This window comes from Barbus barbus, assembly GCF_936440315.1.
Source record: "Barbus barbus genome assembly, chromosome: 22".
NCBI lineage: Eukaryota > Metazoa > Chordata > Actinopteri > Cypriniformes > Cyprinidae > Barbus > Barbus barbus.
The window spans coordinates 13567185-13585110 of record NC_136750.1 but is presented as its reverse complement, the minus strand read 5'-3'; the positions used below and the strand labels follow the sequence as shown (position 1 = coordinate 13585110).

General features: G+C 40.1%; 1 protein-coding gene across 1 annotated transcript in view; it reads right to left on the bottom strand.

Annotated features, from left to right (window-relative positions):
• LOC306888537 (voltage-gated potassium channel subunit beta-2-like) overlaps positions 1-17926 on the bottom strand; it is a gene marked incomplete at its 5' end in the record, with an annotated part of 204950 nt that overhangs the window by 47872 nt on the left and 139152 nt on the right. Inside the window, 3 exons of the mRNA XM_079446899.1 lie at positions 1838-1882; positions 1965-2044; positions 12031-12068. Coding sequence (XP_079303025.1) covers positions 1838-1882; positions 1965-2044; positions 12031-12068 — 163 coding nt within the window. The remainder of the gene's footprint in view (positions 1-1837; positions 1883-1964; positions 2045-12030; positions 12069-17926) is intronic.

Sequence of the window (17926 nt, the reverse complement as noted above, 5' to 3'; positions counted from 1 at the left end):
ATTTAAATTTATTTCTGTGATGGCCAAGCTGAATTTTCAGCAGCCATTATTTTAGATTTCAGAATCGTGTGGTCCTCAAGAAATACTGCATTTCCTATTATTTATCAATGTTGAGTTTTTTATCAATCTCACTGAAAACAGTCATGCTGCTTAATATTTGATACATTAATACTTTATATATTTTGTTCAGCATTCTTTGAACAATAGCTAGTTCAAAAGAACAGAATTTATTTGAAGGATTTTTTTTTAAAGCGGTCATCGGATGCTCATTTTCCACAAGTTGTTATGATTCTTTAGGGTCTTAATGAAAACTCTATAACATACTTTGGTTAAAATTTCTCAATGGTAGTGTAAAAAACACCCTTTTTTTACCATGTCTAAATCAGCTCTGTTTTCAGCAAGCTGTTTTTTTAGTCCATGTCGCTTTAAATGCTAATGAGCTTGGGGTGACGAGCAGACTGTAAACTTCAGCTTCAAAACTGGCTAACTAGCACATTATTAGGAAAGACGATTTGCAAAGATTCACAAACAAAAACCCTTATACTCACTTGTTCTGTAGATGAAGCTGGATCAAGAATGATTCGCGCGAACATACACGCATTTAGGCAGATGGGGATCGGCACATTCCCTTCAAAAACGAAAGTAACATTAATCCTCTGTGCCTACAGCGGCTCAGATGTCGGGAGTAAATGACGACTGTTATAATCATTATTGCATCCAACAACGAAACATCTCAATTGCTTAATCGGAGACATTCTTGTCTTCCCCTGCACAGGAGTTGACACAATGGCGGACTGATGACAGCTCATTCAGGGCGGGTCTACGGTAAGACGGCCTTGTCAATCAACTTCAGAGGGAGTGGCCTGTGCAGAACTATGTCATTCTGACAGGAATCTCAGAACAGCCTGATTTGAGAAAGGGGATTTTAAAATAGGGATTTCAAAAAAAAAAAAAAACACAGGGTGGATTTCTATCATTATAGGATGGACATGTACACACTTTCAACACACATTTATGTTCAAACAACTTGTAAAGTGAATTTTGCATCCGATGACCCCTTTAAATAACAATGTAACTGTTTTACTCTAACATTTGACTAATTCAGTGCATCCTTGCTGAATAAAAGCATTCAATCTTAAACTGACCCAAAACTTTTGAACCGCAGTGTATACTAACCCTGAATTTCAGTATGTTACTGTTACTTAAAAAATCTTGCAAACTTATTGCCACAGAAAAATCTAGTTAATGTTGTTCAATATATTCAAGCTTACTCAAAAGCCAATTTCTGAAAACTTGAATAGTCTAAGTTACCTTAACTAAGTTTTTATGAGGCAATAAGTTTGCTAGATTTTTTTTTTTAAGTGTTAACAAATTTAAAGTGGGTTTCCCATTATTCAATGTACTTGCAGAGGAGGTGAAGTAACTGGAAATAATATCATATTATAATATTATCTAAATAATCTCGCAGTGAATAATAAATCTCACTTCAAGTGACAAATCAGCTGAGTAATTTTTCATAGACTTCATAGTCAGCAAAAGCGCTGTCATTCCAGAAGTCATGGTGATCACAGTGGGTCATAATCTGTTGCTATGGCAACAGCCCTCACCAGGATGCACTCGTCTTGTGGCATTGATTAAGTGATACAAACTGAGTAGGATCCTAGTGATCAAAGTCCTCATCAAAAGCATGTGTGAGTAATGACACGTAACCCATGCCAGAGCCAGCAGGTACACAACAACTACAAAGCTCCAGTTCCACTCATTTTTTTTTTGTATCTCCTTTATCTTGTATTACAGTTGCACAGGTGTGCTTGACACACATACAACTCAACCATACCTCCAGCCCTTCTTTTTGATGATGTTTCCCAGTATGACTTCAGCTCTATAACAGACAGAGATGTTAAAAATGATTCATGGAGTAAAGTGAATTATGGGTAATTTTGCTGATGCTGAGTCATACTCACTTTCCAGCAGCATACACCTCTGCAGTGTCAAAAAGGTTTACCCCGCTCTCATACGCTATAGTCATCAGTTGCTCCGCCACCTGAAAGACACACACATATAAAAATAGAGATTGAAGGGGTCAACCTATATATATATATATATATATACCTGTATATATATATATGAGCCATCACAGTAAATGTATAGAGATTTTACTGCCATTTATTTTCACTCCAAATTTCTCAGATTTTATAATCAGGGAGGCAAGCATGGTGCAATATAATGTGTGTGTGTGTGTGTGTTTGTGTGTGTGTGTACAGCTCTGGAAAAAATTAAGAGACCACACCAATTTTTTCTTAAATCAGTATCTACATGTATGGCAGCCATTCTATTCCAGTGTCTGTTGAATTCCAACACAGGCACTCATTCTACTTAATGAAGTACTGATCACCTCAACCAAATCTTATTTACAAGGAAAAGTATTAAAACCACTGCTGTAGTCATCACTAGGACAAGCTATTTGCAATAGGACAAGCTGGGTGGAAAAATCCGTGCTAGAAGTTCCTCAAAAGTAATTAGAATCACATAATAACTATTGACCATGGCAAAAGAGTTGAAAAGAAAAGTTTTGAGTGAGGAAAAGAAGGGTTCATTTTTAGCTATACTGGTAGGGGCATACAGTGTGCGTCAGGTTGTTTCTATTCTTAAAAATTTCAAAGACATCTGTTCATAAGGACAAGGTCAAGCTGCAGACACTGGGGACAACAAAGCTACACACCGGCAAAGGCCAAACATGTCTCTCCACTGACTAGGATGACCGCCAAGTCATTTGAATGTCATTCAACAACCGTAGGATGACATCAAGTGACCGACAAAAAGAATGGCAAATGGCAGTGCATGGTGAGGATGGTTTGAAACAGGCTCCTAGAGGTAGGGAAAAGTTAGAAATCTTCATAAATAAGAAGCAAAAAAAGAGTCAGGCTGACACTTGCAAAAGACCATAAAGATTGGACCGCAGAGGACTGGAGTATGGGCATCTTCCCTGATGAGTACAATTTTCAACTTTGCCCCACATCTGGTCATCTAATGGTTAGACAGAGTCCTGGAGAGGCCTACACACCACAGTATCTTGCAGCCACTGTTCAATTTGGTGGAGGATTGGTGATGATCTGGGGGTGCTTCAGCAAGGCTGGAGTCAGGCACATTTGGCTTTGTGAGGGGTGCATGAATCAAATTCAAATTCAAATTTTATTTGTCACATACATATACATACATAGTGTATTGTACGACTGTCCAACAAATTGTCCAACAAAATTAAGAAAAACCTCAAGTTTACAAAAATACAAATAGAAAAAGTACAGTAAACATATATACAGAAATAAACTAGCAATAAAATAAAATAACAAATAGATATGAGAATAAAAATAGATATGAAGAATAAAAATAGAATATGATTCTATATAGATTCTATAAAAAGTAAAGTGTATGTCAGTGATAAAGTGTCCGTGTGCTGTGCAGTGAAGTAAAGTGTATAAGTGAGTAAAAGGAATACTAAAGACAAAGACAAATGGTATGTAAGTCCCACTCATTTATCCTTACGTAACCTTCTACAAATTAGTGCAGATTGTATTTTAAAATGTGCAAAGTGGAAGTGTGGGGTGATGTGATTAGAGTGGAGAGTGGTTAAGACTCCGAATGGCCTGCGGGAAGAAGCTCCTCCTCATTCTCTCTGTGTTCGCCTTCATGGAGCGGAAGCGCCTCCCTGAACGCAGCAGAGAAAAGAGTCCATTGTTGGGATGGCTGAGGTCCTTCACTATCTTCCTGGCCCTGGTCAGGCACCGCTTGCTGTAGATCTCCTGCAGGTCAGGGAGCTCGGTGTGAATGGTACGTTCCGCTGAACGCACCACCCTCTGGAGGGCTCGTCTGTCCTGGAGGGCTTGTCTGTCGTCTGCATAGTGCAGTTCCCGAACCAGGAAGTGATGCTGCCCATCAGGACGCTCTCGATGGTGCAGGTGTAAAAAGTCTTAAGCACCCGAGAGGGAAGTCTAAAGTCCTTTAAGCGTCTCAGATGGTACAGACGCTGCCTGGCCTTCTTCACCAGGGTGGCGGTATGACAGGACCAAGTCAAGTCCTGCGTGATGTGAACACCCAGGTATCTGAAGCTGTCCACTCTCTCCACTGGAGTCCCGTTGATCGTGATCGGCTGGTATGACCGCTCCTGCTTCGTACTGAAGTCCACTATCAGCTCCTTAGTTTTGCTGATGTTCAGGTGTAGACTATTCACCTGGCACCAACTCTCCAGGTTCTTAATCTCCTGTATGTAGGCCGTCTCGTCGTTGTCTGAGATCAGGCCCAACACAACAGTGTCATCAGCAAACTTGATGATGGTGGTGGAGTTGGAAGTGGCCACACAGTCATAAGTGTACAGTGAGTACAGCAGGGGGCTCAGAACACAACCTTGTGGGGCTCCAGTGCTTAGGGTGATGGAGGATGAGGTGTGTTTACCCATCCGTATGGCTTGCTGTCTGTCCTTCAGGAAGCTGGAGATCCATTGGCACAAGTATGTGCTGAGACCAAGGACCTCCAACTTGGAGGTGAGTGTGGAGGGAATTATGGTGTTAAACGCTGAACTGTAGTCCACAAACAGCATTTTTACATAATTCCCTTTTCTGCAGTCCAGGTGACTTGTTGTGGTGTGGAGGAGGTGTGAGATGGCATCCTCCGTGGAGCGGTTATGCCTGTATGCAAACTGTAGTGGATCCAGTGTGTCTGGTAGTGATGAAATGATGAAGTCTCTGACCAGTCTCTCAAAGCACTTCATCACCACTGATGTGAGGGCTACAGGGCGATAGTCGTTTAGGCAGCTGGGCTGCGGTTTCTTGGGGACAGGAACAATGGTGGACTGCTTAAAGCATGAGGGGACTATGGACTGTTCCAGGGAGAGGTTGAAGATCTCGGTGAACACCGGTGCTAGCTGGTCAGCGCAGGCCTTCAGAACCCGACCTGTGATGCCATCTGGTCCTGCTGCCTTCCTGATGTTCACTCTCCTGAATGCCCTCCTCACGTCATGCTCCGTGATGGTGAACACGTTGTCCTCACCGGCTTCCTCAGCGTGCATGCAGTTAGCACTGCTAGCGCCGCTAGCGTGATTAGCTGCAGCCTCGAAGCGAGCATAAAAAGTGTTCAGCTCGTCAGCCAGAGAAGCGTCCGCATTCCCCGATCTGGAGGGTGGTGTTTTATAGTCCGTGATGGTTCTAAGTCCCTGCCACAGGCTCCTAGAGCCGCCATGTTGGAATTGCGACTCTAGTTTCCTCCCGTAGCGCTGCTTCGCCTCCTTCACCGATCTGCGTACGCTGTAAGATGCAGCCTTGTAGTCATCCATGTTCCCGGTGATGAGCCCTGTGTTGTAGGCAGCGGAGCGGGATCTCAGGGCGTCGCAGATGGTTTTATCCACCCACGGCTTCTGGTTGGGAAACGTCCTGATGTTGGTTTTCTGCACCGTATCATCCATTAGTTTCTCTATAAATCCCACAACCGTTTCCGTAAACAAGCTGACGTCATCAGAGCTGCGCCGGAACATGTCCCAGTCTGCGTCATCTAGCGCGTCCTGCAGAGCGGCCACCGATTGGTCCGTCCAGCGTTGGACCTCCCTCTGCACCGGGGCTTCCTGTTTCAGCCTCTGTTTGTAAACAGGCATGAGGAAGATGGCGGCGTGGTCCGATTTCCCAAATGGTGGTTGTGACTGTGCCTTGTAGCTGTTCTTGTATGGGGTGTAACAGTGATCTAATGTCCTTTCGCCCCTGGTGGGGCAGCTGATGTGCTGATGGAAGTTCGGCAGTGCACGCTTGAGGTTGGCACTGTTGAAATCTCCCAAAACAATGAATGCGGCGTCCCGGTGCTGTGTCTGGTGAAGGTGTAGTGTTTCATGTAAATCCCATATCGCAGTGTCCGTGTCCGCTTGAGGTGGAATATAAACGGCACTGACGATGACCGAGCTAAATTCCCGAGGGAGATAAAAAGGGCGACATTTGATGGTCAGAAGTTCAAGATTCGGTGTGCAGGAGCGTGAGAGGGGTACAATGCTCGCGCTGTCGCACCAGTGTTTGTTCACCATCAGACATACTCCACCTCCCCTAGTCTTCCCCGAGTCCAGCGTTCTTTCCATGCGGTAAACCGAGAAGAACTCGGCCGGCTGGATGGCATGGTCTGGTACCGCTGGGTTCAGCCATGTCTCGGTGAAGCAGAGAAGGTTGCAGTCCCGAATGTCCCTCTGGAACCTGACTCTTGCCCTGAGGTCATCAAGTTTGTTATCCAGCGACTGGACATTGGCGAGCAGGACACTTGGTAAGGGAGCGCGGTGTGCGCGTGCCCTCAGCCTGTTCCTGACGCCGGCTCGTTTCCCTCGAGGACGCCGGTACGGGTCGCGTCCTTTGTTCCTCCTCAGGATCTCACTTGGCCAGGATGGGTCCGGGTTCAAAAACGGGGACGTCAAGCAATATACAACAATATACATCAAGCAATATACAACGTCATCAACTTGCTTCATTCTTCTCTGACAATGTTCCCTAACTCTGAGGATTGGTTCTGCCAGCAGGACAATGCTCCATGCCACACAGGTCACTCAAGGTGAGGATTGAAGACCATCATGGCCAGCTCAATCTCCAGACCTGAACCTCTTTGAAAACCTCTGTAATGTGATGAAGAGGAAGATGGTCACAAGCCATCACACAAAGCCAAGCTGCTTGAATTTTTGTGTAAGGAGCTGCATAAAGTCACCCAACAGCAATGTGAAAGACTGATGCAGAGCATGCTCAGATGCATGAAAGCTGTGATTTAAAATCAGGGTTATTCAACGAAATATTGATTTCTGAACTCTTCCTAAGTTTAAACATTAGTATTGTGTTGTTTAAAAAATGAATATGAACTTGTTTTCTTTGCATTATTTCAGATCTGAAAACACAGCATCTTTTTTTTTTTTTGGACCAGTTGTTATTTTCTGCAAATAAATGCTGTAAATGACAATATGTTTATGTGGAATTTGGAAGAAATGTTGTCAGTAGTTTATTGAATAAAACAAAAATTTTCAATTTACTCAAACACAAACCTATATAGTAAAACCAGAGAAACAGATCATTTTGCAGTGGTTTATTAATTATTATTTTTTTCAGAGCTGTATTCATTTAATTGAATCTGAACCTCTTTCATTTTTACTATTTTTTTATTTTTATTTTAATGAACTATTGACTATAATAATTGATATAATAATTTATAAAATTGATATATTGTCACTGTTCTAATCTTCTGGCTTTAAAAACCAATTACTTGGCATGACTAAACTCTTTTAAACTCTATACCTTTTGTCCTCTGAAAACCTCTGAATGTCATTCTTTAAAATCTAAAAAGTCTCATTAAAGGTACTGTCCAAAATCATTGCATGCAGGTACCATTACTGTTTTACAACAGCTTCCAGTCCATATTTATCTATATGGACAGAAAATGTTTGGTGCTCTTGCAAATTTCAACAAGACCAAGCCAATCATTTCACATACAAAGATATTAAAAAAATATTTAAATTTTTTAAAATGTATGTGCCACTTGCATATTTTAGACATCAGTCAGCCTACGTTGTTCAGGTGTGATTGTGTTTTATCCAAGTACAGAAATCCTGTAGACAGTTAGCAGGCTATTTGATGTCTTTGGCAAGTCTAACAGTGGCTGTCAAGAGGCCATTAACATTTTGGGCCAGATTCACTAACAGCTTGCGCCAGCACAAACCTTCTTTTGGCATTAAAATATTACTGTCAGGATTTAGTAAAGATGTGCAGTGAAGAATTAGAGCTGAAAAGGCATGGACAGTTACTTTTGCACCTGACCTTACTGAATATGCATTTGCAGGAGTTTCCCTTTCAGACGCAAAAATTTATGGGAGGAGAGTATTAAAATGAATCACGCAACACGACTTACTAATATTTGCGTTCGTCAAATTACTGGTATTAGCGCTATCATTTAGCACACCAAAAAAACATGTCTTAAAGCAGGCAGTAATTTGTGCTGGTCATTATGGAAATGATCTGTCTGTGTTCTTAAATGTGCACACTGTCAGTAAATCACCCGCAGAATTTCTCCTCCCATCGGTGCTTTTATGGTTTTGCGCTCTAACGCTAATTTGCCCTGTTTAGAAAATCTAGCCCTTGGTGTGTATTTTGTTGTTCAATAGGCTAAAAGTAATTTGCAGCTAAATCTGCAGGGTGAGAGTGGGTTTGTGGGTGAATATGTTTGTATGAGTATGTGTGCATATTTGCATAAGTATGGGTGTATGTGGGGGCTTATTTGATTGTTCTCCTGCCTTCTGAGTCTCTCATTCTTTCCCTCCGGCCTAAATCACTTGATGAAACAGCATCAAATGATTTAGGGCAGGGGTCGGCAAGTAAGTTTGGCATCGGGCCCCAAAAAATTTCACCACTAGATGGCGGGCCAGAACATAGTCGAAGGATAATGTAAGATATTAATTGATGAAAAATGCAACCAGAATTACAGTGTATTTTGTAACTGGTAGTGAGCTGTTACTCTGTGTAAAATTCTGCCACAGTCATTAACAAAAAGCCACATTTGTGTGGCAATGACCGATCAGAGTATGTGAGCGGAGTTGAGCGTCAACAATTTCCCTTCCGCGCATTTAATAATCACTCCGCTCCCACTCCACTCCGCGCTCACTGATATCAGAAACACTGTTCCGCGTCTAAAGTATTTCAGTATGTTTGAAATATCGCAGTTCTATGGAAGCCCGTTTCCGCCACTGAAAAAAAAAAAGCCTATTGCGACTTTTTATCTCACAATTCTGACTTTAAAAAAAAAAAAAAAAAGAATCACAGAACTCGCAATTGCGAGTTTATATGTCAGAATTGAGTTTAAATCATGCGATTCTGAAGGAAAAAAGTCAGCTGTCAGCTGAAAATATTCAGAAGGAACTAATTCCTTGAGAAATATAACTTCCCGCTCATGTCCACTGCAGTCATCATAGCCTTCACATTCTTTCTGATTTGAGTGATCCTTTTCTATCTAGCTAGCTAAATATGTTTAACGTGAATTCTTGCTAAATATGCAGTTATATTATGGGTCATTGGCATGAATTGTACCCGTGAAGGAGCGGTGATGGAACGCTCTTGGAGCGAGTGAAAACCACGACACTCTGACTTTTAAAAAATCCGCTCTTCGCTCCATTCAAATTCACACCGCTCCACTCGCGCTCCGCTCACATACTCTGATTGTGAGTAACTGTTGCCGACCACTTTTCTTATGGAACGCCATTTTAAGGAGCTCTAAACTCACTGTAATTAAACTTTTTTTCTGTCAAGTTCAACAAATCTCCCAGCTCATCGATAAAGAGCTGCTCAGCCAAGAAGGTGACCCTCAGCAGAAAGTAAGAGAAGAAAGAGAGGATGAGCAATGGAAAAATGCCAAAAACTTTCACGGAAGATTAAAGATGAGGAAAGTTTAATGATCAAGAACATACTGTGATGAAGTTTTTGATATAGGAGGAAACAATTCAAAGGTTACATTTACACAGTCAGTGTTTGGCATTGAGAACCATAAGTTGCCACAACACAAAAGGGACCCAGAGGCAAAGGCAAGTCAAACAGAGAATTTATTGTCCACAAAACGAACTCAGGCAGTCTGTTGTTCGCTATCCGGATCAGGCATACGCAGAACTGGAAAATAATTCAGGAGAAAACTGGAACATAGAAGCAGACTTGACTTGTACGAGAGGGAGTGCGGTCCCAGCCGGAGTGGCGAGCGGCAACTTCCACAGAAGGCTGTACAGTCCGGAGGGCTGCACCCGGAGGCAAACGAACCACTGGCAGCAGGCAACTGGGAGACTGGGTAGAGATCAGGTCAGACACTCGACAGGACTCAACTTGACTAGACAGGACAGGACTGTTCTTGACAAAACACAACAGAGTAACGGTAGTCAATAGAAAGAGAGCTGGCAGAATGGCTGCGAAGCACAATAATCTGACAAAGAAGTCTAGTAACACACAGAGAAAAATAGAGGAACAAATCAGCGTCAAAAGGAAACAGGTGCCGTCCCAATCAGTGCGAGCGCTGATTGTGAACGCGAACAGCTGAGTCTAGGAAGCAGAGCAAGAAATAGAAAGGAGAAGAAAACTGGAATCAAACCCGGCTCATGACATAAGTAGTGGATCAAATATTGTAGCATACTTTGTGTTGCATTTTTAATAAATATATACAAAGTTCTGGCATGAAACTCTAGCAATCCGATAGATCTAACTCAATATGACATAATGACATCATAACGTCACAGCACAGCTGACTGTGTTCTGGACACAGTAGCCAATGAGCTCGCTGTTCAACATTCAAATACTTGACTAGTGTTTGCAGTAGCAGTAGCAGCCCACTTCAGAAAACTTCCACTTTCCCCAGCTCCACCTGTATAGATTTGCTGCGGGGTGATCGTGTTTGCTATGGGGGTCATTCAGATATGTTATTTGTGCAGCAGCAGTATTTCTTACATGCTCACAGCAGCATGTTGTGGATGTATTGGCAGTAGCAAGTCTCGGTACTTGCTCTGCCGCAGCAGCGTAGCAGATCTATTCCGCCAAGACCAAATACATTAAATTGTCATGTACATTACTGTGCCAATCCTTCCGAGAGTTGTCATGACAGAAATAAAATTTTCTCCTCTTAACAGAAGTTTTGTCTACAAAACATTGCTTTTTTCTGAAAACTATGGCACAAAAGACCACAAAAGTTTTCGATTGCCATTCAATTCACAAAACACATATCACTCTGATTTTTTTTTGTTACACTTATGACTTCATAATCAAGTTATGTGAATTAACTAGTCTTGTCAACTGACTGCATTCACTTGGTATGATTAAAAAAATGTATTAATTTTAATACAAGTAAAATGTTTATATTTAAAAAAATGCATCTGTAATATAATTAATAATTATATATAAATAATAATTACATAATAATAATAATAATAATAATAAAAAACAATGTTGGAAAACCATTAAACATAATAATATAAAAAAAACAATAATAAAAAAATAATAATTCCCCCACCCCATCCTGTACTAAATATATTAAATTGAAGTAGCACCTAAATGCAAATAATATTTTTGTGAACGGTTTCTAGATTCTGCAAGCCATATTTTACCTGCCACAAAATATTGTTTTGGATTATCTGTGGCATTCCTTTTTTTCAGTGAGGTAATCAAATAAAGCTCAAATTTAAGGTCTGTTGTTCAATTCACAGCCCTGTGTGATCATCTGTACAAGAAGAACTGAGAGAAGAGCAGTTTTCCCAGTCTGTAGCCTCGCATTTAATACAAACGTCAACTCTACTTCATTTAACAGAAGCCTTTTAACACTTCCTTTAATCCTCTTCCTACTACTTCCACACATACTCTTACACTCCGAGAGTGTTACTCACACAAACTGCTAACATAAAGTCCTAATTCAGACGTTGCCCTCTGACACTTCAATGCCTCAGAGAAAGCAAATCCCTTACGACGGCAGAGAAACAAACTGCCCTGTCACTCTACGCTAGGAGTCCAGTCAGATCGACTCAGATGACAGGATGCTGAGTCATTCCGGTGCCGAGGGGAGGTGAAAACTGTGTGTGTGCGCATGTTTAGGACGGGGTAACGATTCCAACATTTCATGCACTATCTCTTGACAACCAGCACAGAAAGGAAAGGGCTGTTTGACCGCAGAGACTGAGGGCTTTTTAACTCTTCCATCGAGGCAGAAGGACAGCAGGGTGTTTTATATAAACATGCATACCCTCAGAAGCAAATTATCATCCTCACTTGTCCTCCAGTTTGACACGACTGTCCCTTCCACAACATCTGCGTCTGTGCGCTTGTGCATTTTATACAACTTCTAGAACAAAATGTCAGGGTCTCTTGCATCATGTGCGCTCACACACACATGTATTTGCCATCTGCAGGCTTTTATTGTCACTCTTGCTGTTATTTTCACTATGCTCTGATTTGAACAGTTTCATACTTTCAGTGCTTCAGGTAAGTGCAGTGAAGAAAGCAGAACAATTCTTACTTCATCTGAAATCTGTCCTCCAAATGTCACCCATGTGCCTGTAAATGAAAAAAGAAAAAGAAAAAGAAAATTAAGCATTAAATTGTGATATTTCTTGCAAAAGCACTTCGGTCTCATTTAATGACTGCTTGATTATTACTTAGAGAGCAAAAAGCAGGGGACCCGAGAAAACCTGCTCATTTGTGTTTTCATTGTCAGAATCATTCTCCACAAGGCTCTACTAACTATGCAATTAAGCAGCCAATTCTTTTTTGACCTTTAAGATTTTCATGTGTGGTGTGGCTTAACATGTACAAATTACGGGTTGCCAAATGTGAGATGATAATGCTGCAAATAAGGGCCAGTTGTGCTGTGTTTAACTCAAAGAAGCTTTAAAAAAGTAATTTTCCAATGACATTAATATAAATTATGGCTTGCCACATAACATTATGGCAGTTCCACAGCTTATATAGTAACAATCTCAAACTTAAAGGGATAGTTCACCCAAAAATGAAAATGTTTACTACATTAGATGTAAGATAAAACCCTAATGTACTTAACTGATGAGGAAAAAAAAAATAAGAAAAAGCATCAAAGAACGGAAAAACATCAGATGTGAAATATCATGCAGAGAATTCTTGGAATGGCAATCTACATTTTTTTCACTGTAAATTGTACAGTGAACTTGTTCTTTTTCACTTCCAAAAACCATAATTTTAACATATTTTACTGTAAAGTTACATAATATGTAATTACAGTAATTCACCGTATATAGTACATAAACTCCGAGGACACACCACACACTATAGGAGCAAAACAGTTAAATCTAGGATTTATTCCCTCGTGTTTGTGATGTCTCACATTTTGAAGATCTTATAAGATTTAAAAAATCTTTTAGTGTGTACCCAGCATTATTGTGAACCAATTAATAGGTTTTTACCATATAATTTTTACAGTTCTTACTATTAAAATCACAATCATTTTTTTTTACAGTGTGTGAGTTTGCTCTTACTGTATATACCAAGATTCTACAACTCTATTTCCCAAGTGCTAAAAGTCACATGCATAATAACTGTCTCAGTTCATTTGATGCAAAACTTACCGTCTGCTAAACTGTACCCACTTTTACCTTTAACATTTACATTTCATTAGATTGGAATATTTAAATTTATATTTAAGATTTATACTCAAAACCTTCAAAATATTTACTCAACCCCAAATGCATTAAAAAGCATGACATTTGAAAACGGCACAATCTCTCCTAAAGCGCGATCAGGTTTATTACGTTGTTACTCCAGCTGAATTATGGATCAGCTGTTTTTAGCCAGTTACACACTCCAGAAGTGGGAACCTACAGCGGAGAAGCTTTACTTATTTCTAACAGCTGCAGATTCAGAGAAAGTACTCCAAAAAGCTGTAAATCCAGGCCAGCAGAACAGAAGTTACAAGCTCAGCCAACAGAGCTTATAAATAGCAGCTGCTGTCTGACTCAGAGATGTAATGCTGCTGTGGTTTGACAGTGGAGAAGACCCCGAATTTACGGCACATTGCTTGTGAAGCACCAGGATATTGGGAAATGTTCTGCGCCTCTGAGGCTGTTGCGCTATGAGTTTTAAGGATGGAGATCTATTTTAGCATGGGGAATTATCATAACTTTATTCCTGCCCACTTACTCACTGCTGCAGTGGGGTCAAACAAAGCTGCCCTATATTTATTCACACTCTTCTACAAAATGCTGCTGACATCAGCAACAATCTTCCTATTTATAGATGTCCCAATAGGTGGTTTTAGGAAAGTAAAGCAGTTATGTATGGCATTTGTACTCCAGTACGCCACTGGGGGTGGCATTTCTGTTTCAAACCAATGTGATTTACTTTCTTCTGTTGAACACAAAAGGAAATACCTTGAAAAACTGTTTCTCTTTTTAACGCAGTTACAAAAAGGATGCAGAAGCACCTTAAAATTATCTTTCAACTATCATTACAGCAATCCTAAGGACTTATGTGCTATATTCTGATGATGTACAATAGCTTTGGGTGATGTTTACGTTGTTATTTACTGATAATATTCAATATTCTCCTCCAATGAGCTGTTTACCAATATGACTTCATCATTGAGTTGAACTTGAGAACCTGATTAGTCTGATTCATGAAAGAATCTTTCAGACCAACTTAACTGATTCACTGAAAAGATGAAGAATGAATCTTTCATGAATGGACAAAGTACTTTTTTTTTTTTTTTTGCATATCTGCCAATTTGCATCTGTTCTTTGCACAAAGCTACTGAATAACTTGGACATATTAATCACATTTCTGATACTTTATGGTGTTTGTTTGATTATTATTATTTTTAGAATGTTACATTTCGGAAGCTGACAGCCCCATTCACTGTCATTACATTACAAGTACATATAAATAAAAAAACCTTCTTGTGTTCTACAAAATAAACTCACATTGAGGGAGACATGAGGGAGAATAAAGCCTGACAATAAATTTTGTTCTATGGTAAATATCCTTAATCCTGACTTTAAAAAAATAAAACAATTTTGGTCATTGCAGAAGTCTAAAGTCAAGGTAATTTCTCACAGGATAATAATTTTTACTTCCACACATCAAGAACAAAACCACCAATCCCTTCTATCTAGGTTTTCTTAAGCATTATACAGTTAACATCAGTAAATACTTTCACATAATTACATATGTAGCTTTCATTACTATTTTGTGTTTGACTTCACCTGAGGATAGAAATGTCACAATATGCAGATAAGAGGCAAGGTCATTTTTAAGAGGACAAGAAGAGGGGGAGAAGTCCAGCAGGTCAATGACATGCAGAGACTGTGCTGATGGCAAGAGTGAAATTGTGAAAACAAGAGAGCAAATTAACTCACTCTAGAAGCCAGATATATGATGGGCAAAGCAAACATGGCACTTATGGGTACGACTGACGGCGCTTTGAGCAATAAGAGTCTTTCACACACAAACAAACTCACATAACACATATAATCATATTTTGCACTTGCTTTTCAGAGTGCAGAAGCATTTGAATAAAATACCTAATTTTATCCAAATAGATCCTAAATTAACTGCCTGACCAGTTCGATTTCATATCCTTGACCTTGATTCTCACAGCATTTATAATTGAACAAACTAGTTGAGTAGATCATCCATCTGATTGACACCGCAGCTTTGGGCAGCATGGATAAGGTCGGTATGACTTTGCAGGAACTCATTGTTAATGCTAAGCGTCCTCTTCCTCTCTCTCACTCTTCTTCTCAAGGTACATTAGTATTTTGTTCCAGCACCCTGGATGTCTCAGCTTTAAAATTTTAATAGTCTGGTGTTAACCTTCTCTGTCCAATTTTTTTTTTGTGCAGACTGAATAAATTTGATGGATTTTCAGATAAATACTTCCTTGAGAGTTCCTTCAAACTGACCCTTGAAAAGTAAGGTGAGAATGAACTAAAGTGAAAACAGTCCAGAGTTAAATACTGAGTATTGACTTTACTCATATTCACTGAAGGTGTTGACAATTTTGGTATAATATTGCAATCACAAATTTAAATTGTCAGTGTACAGATGTGTGAAGCCTGTGTTATACTTTCCATGTGCGCGAGTCCGCTATGGTCCACGTGACGTCATCGGAGGGTGTGTGCGGAGGCTCTGCGTGGACATCCACATGCCTCTCATTTTTTGTGACCGCGCATACTTGTCCGTGAGTAGGCTACAAAAGCATGAACTGCATATGCGCAGGCTGTGTGAAGAAGCCCGTTGCTACTTGATCCTGTACAATCCGTCGATAAAACAATATAAAGACAGCCAGATGTGCAATAACTCTGGGCAATTGTTTGTTCACATGTTTGTTTACTGTTCAAGCCGATCTACTGTGCATGTATGGAACACATCCGCGGAGCGGACCACCAGTGTACACTTTCGGTAGTATAAATATAAGTAGTCATTTTACAGGGTGTGGGCCTCATCTGGGCCAGAGGAAATTTTTTGAGTCGTTTTCAGTGTGTGGGCCAGTTTTGGGCCGGGGACCCATCCAGAACTGGGCCAGAAGTGAAGCAAGGTTGTGGTGAAGCAAGGTGTGCCAGACAAATTTTGCTATCTCGTTCTTCCATGCCATTGCTGATGTTTATTGTTATGACCATTGCTTTTGTTCTCCTGACTCCTGTTTCTGGATTACTGTTTTGGATTTGTCTGCTATTGGATTGTTTTGACTCAAGTCTGTGACATTGAAGCTGTGATTATTGTTTGAACTTGGAGCACAGATCATTGAATAAAGACCCGCGTATGGAATCCACTACGGCTACCTCTTCCTTACTGTGAGCAACTTGAACTCAAACAAAATCTGAGTAGAGAATATTTTTGCCTTCATGTGAAACTCCCAATCGTATGGATTCCTGTTGAAATTATTGTATTTCAACCACAAAAATGTACAGTGCAATGATGGCATCTTTAAACTCAGAGCTCACATGAAAGATCAATATATTTTCATTGTCACACTTAACATATTCAAGTACTATGGTATTTACATTTTATACCAAGGTAAGCACACCATGGTGTGGTACAGTACATGTTTAAAAACATGGTACAGCATTGTTTTTGGTATTTTTTAGTGAATGCTAACAAGCGTGCATTAAATTTCTGACTAAATATATAGTCTTACAGTATATAGATTGGTATCTGAATCAATGTCATTCAAGGATCATTGATTGGATGGATTTCATACTTCATGCTGGTGTATGTTGTTCCTCATCTAATTAACACAGGAACTCAGTCTGACGCCAAACACATTGATCCTTATCCTGCCGTGAATCAGTCTTGGGCATGACTGAGCTCCTTCATGCTACATTATAATCAAATCCCCTGCTGTTAGGCAGATCCATACAATGCTAATGTGGACTATATATATGGATTACTGATTTATACTCCATTCTAGAAACCTCAGAACAGCGGAGGTCAGCCTATTAGGTCCTGTCTCCTGGGGGGCCTCAATTTACCAAGCTGCATAGATAGTGTAAAGCTAAGAAAAGCTTATAATATGTTTATATGGTATGTCTAAATGAACCAGTTTGATAGGGAATTCCATAGCTGCTCAGGGATAATATTGTTCATTACTGCTGGTTTAGGATCAATTTCCCCATTGGAAACTGACATTTTATTGAAATGTAATTTCTGTTATTGAAAAGCTGAATTTTTAGCAGCCATTATTTCAGTTTTCACAGTGTCACATGAGCCTTTTGAAGAAGCCACAACCTTTTGAAGAAGGCACTCTCCACTGGATTTTTTTTTTTTTCCCAAAAACATTTCTTCATACTGATGCCGACAAAAGGGTCCCAAATCAGGCAGGATCAGCACTGTCTCAGAAATGCCAAAAAAAGCACTTCAAGACTGTTTAACCTTAGCCTGAGGGACGTGATTACAAGAGCAACAGAATGACAAAACTTTGAGGTGTTTACAGAAACATTTCTGAACCTATGAAACTTTTTTATGAGTGATGTTTTGAGGTGAGTAGGCTTTCTCCTCAGGGTGTGGGAAATGATCCAAAGGCCAATGTAGGAAAGAATCAAAAATTTATTTTTTGTGTACACACACAAAGGCACACACATACTCATAGTGATCTTATCGCTTAGAGACAAACCTTGAATTTACTTTACAAACCACTTACAACGACATCCAACTGGCAGAATCTTTCAGATTCAATCAATGACCTGTTGGCAACAAGGAACATATAACCTGGGAAAAGAAGTAAAAGTGAAAGAGAAACGCTGAGAGAAATATGGAGAATTGGATAATTTATTTGTTCTCATTTATGCCCATCTCATTAGCTTTGATTGCACAACATTAGGAAATTGCTAATATCCCCAAGTCTGTTTTGTGCTCAAAAAGGCCTACTGCTACATCTCTCTTATCTA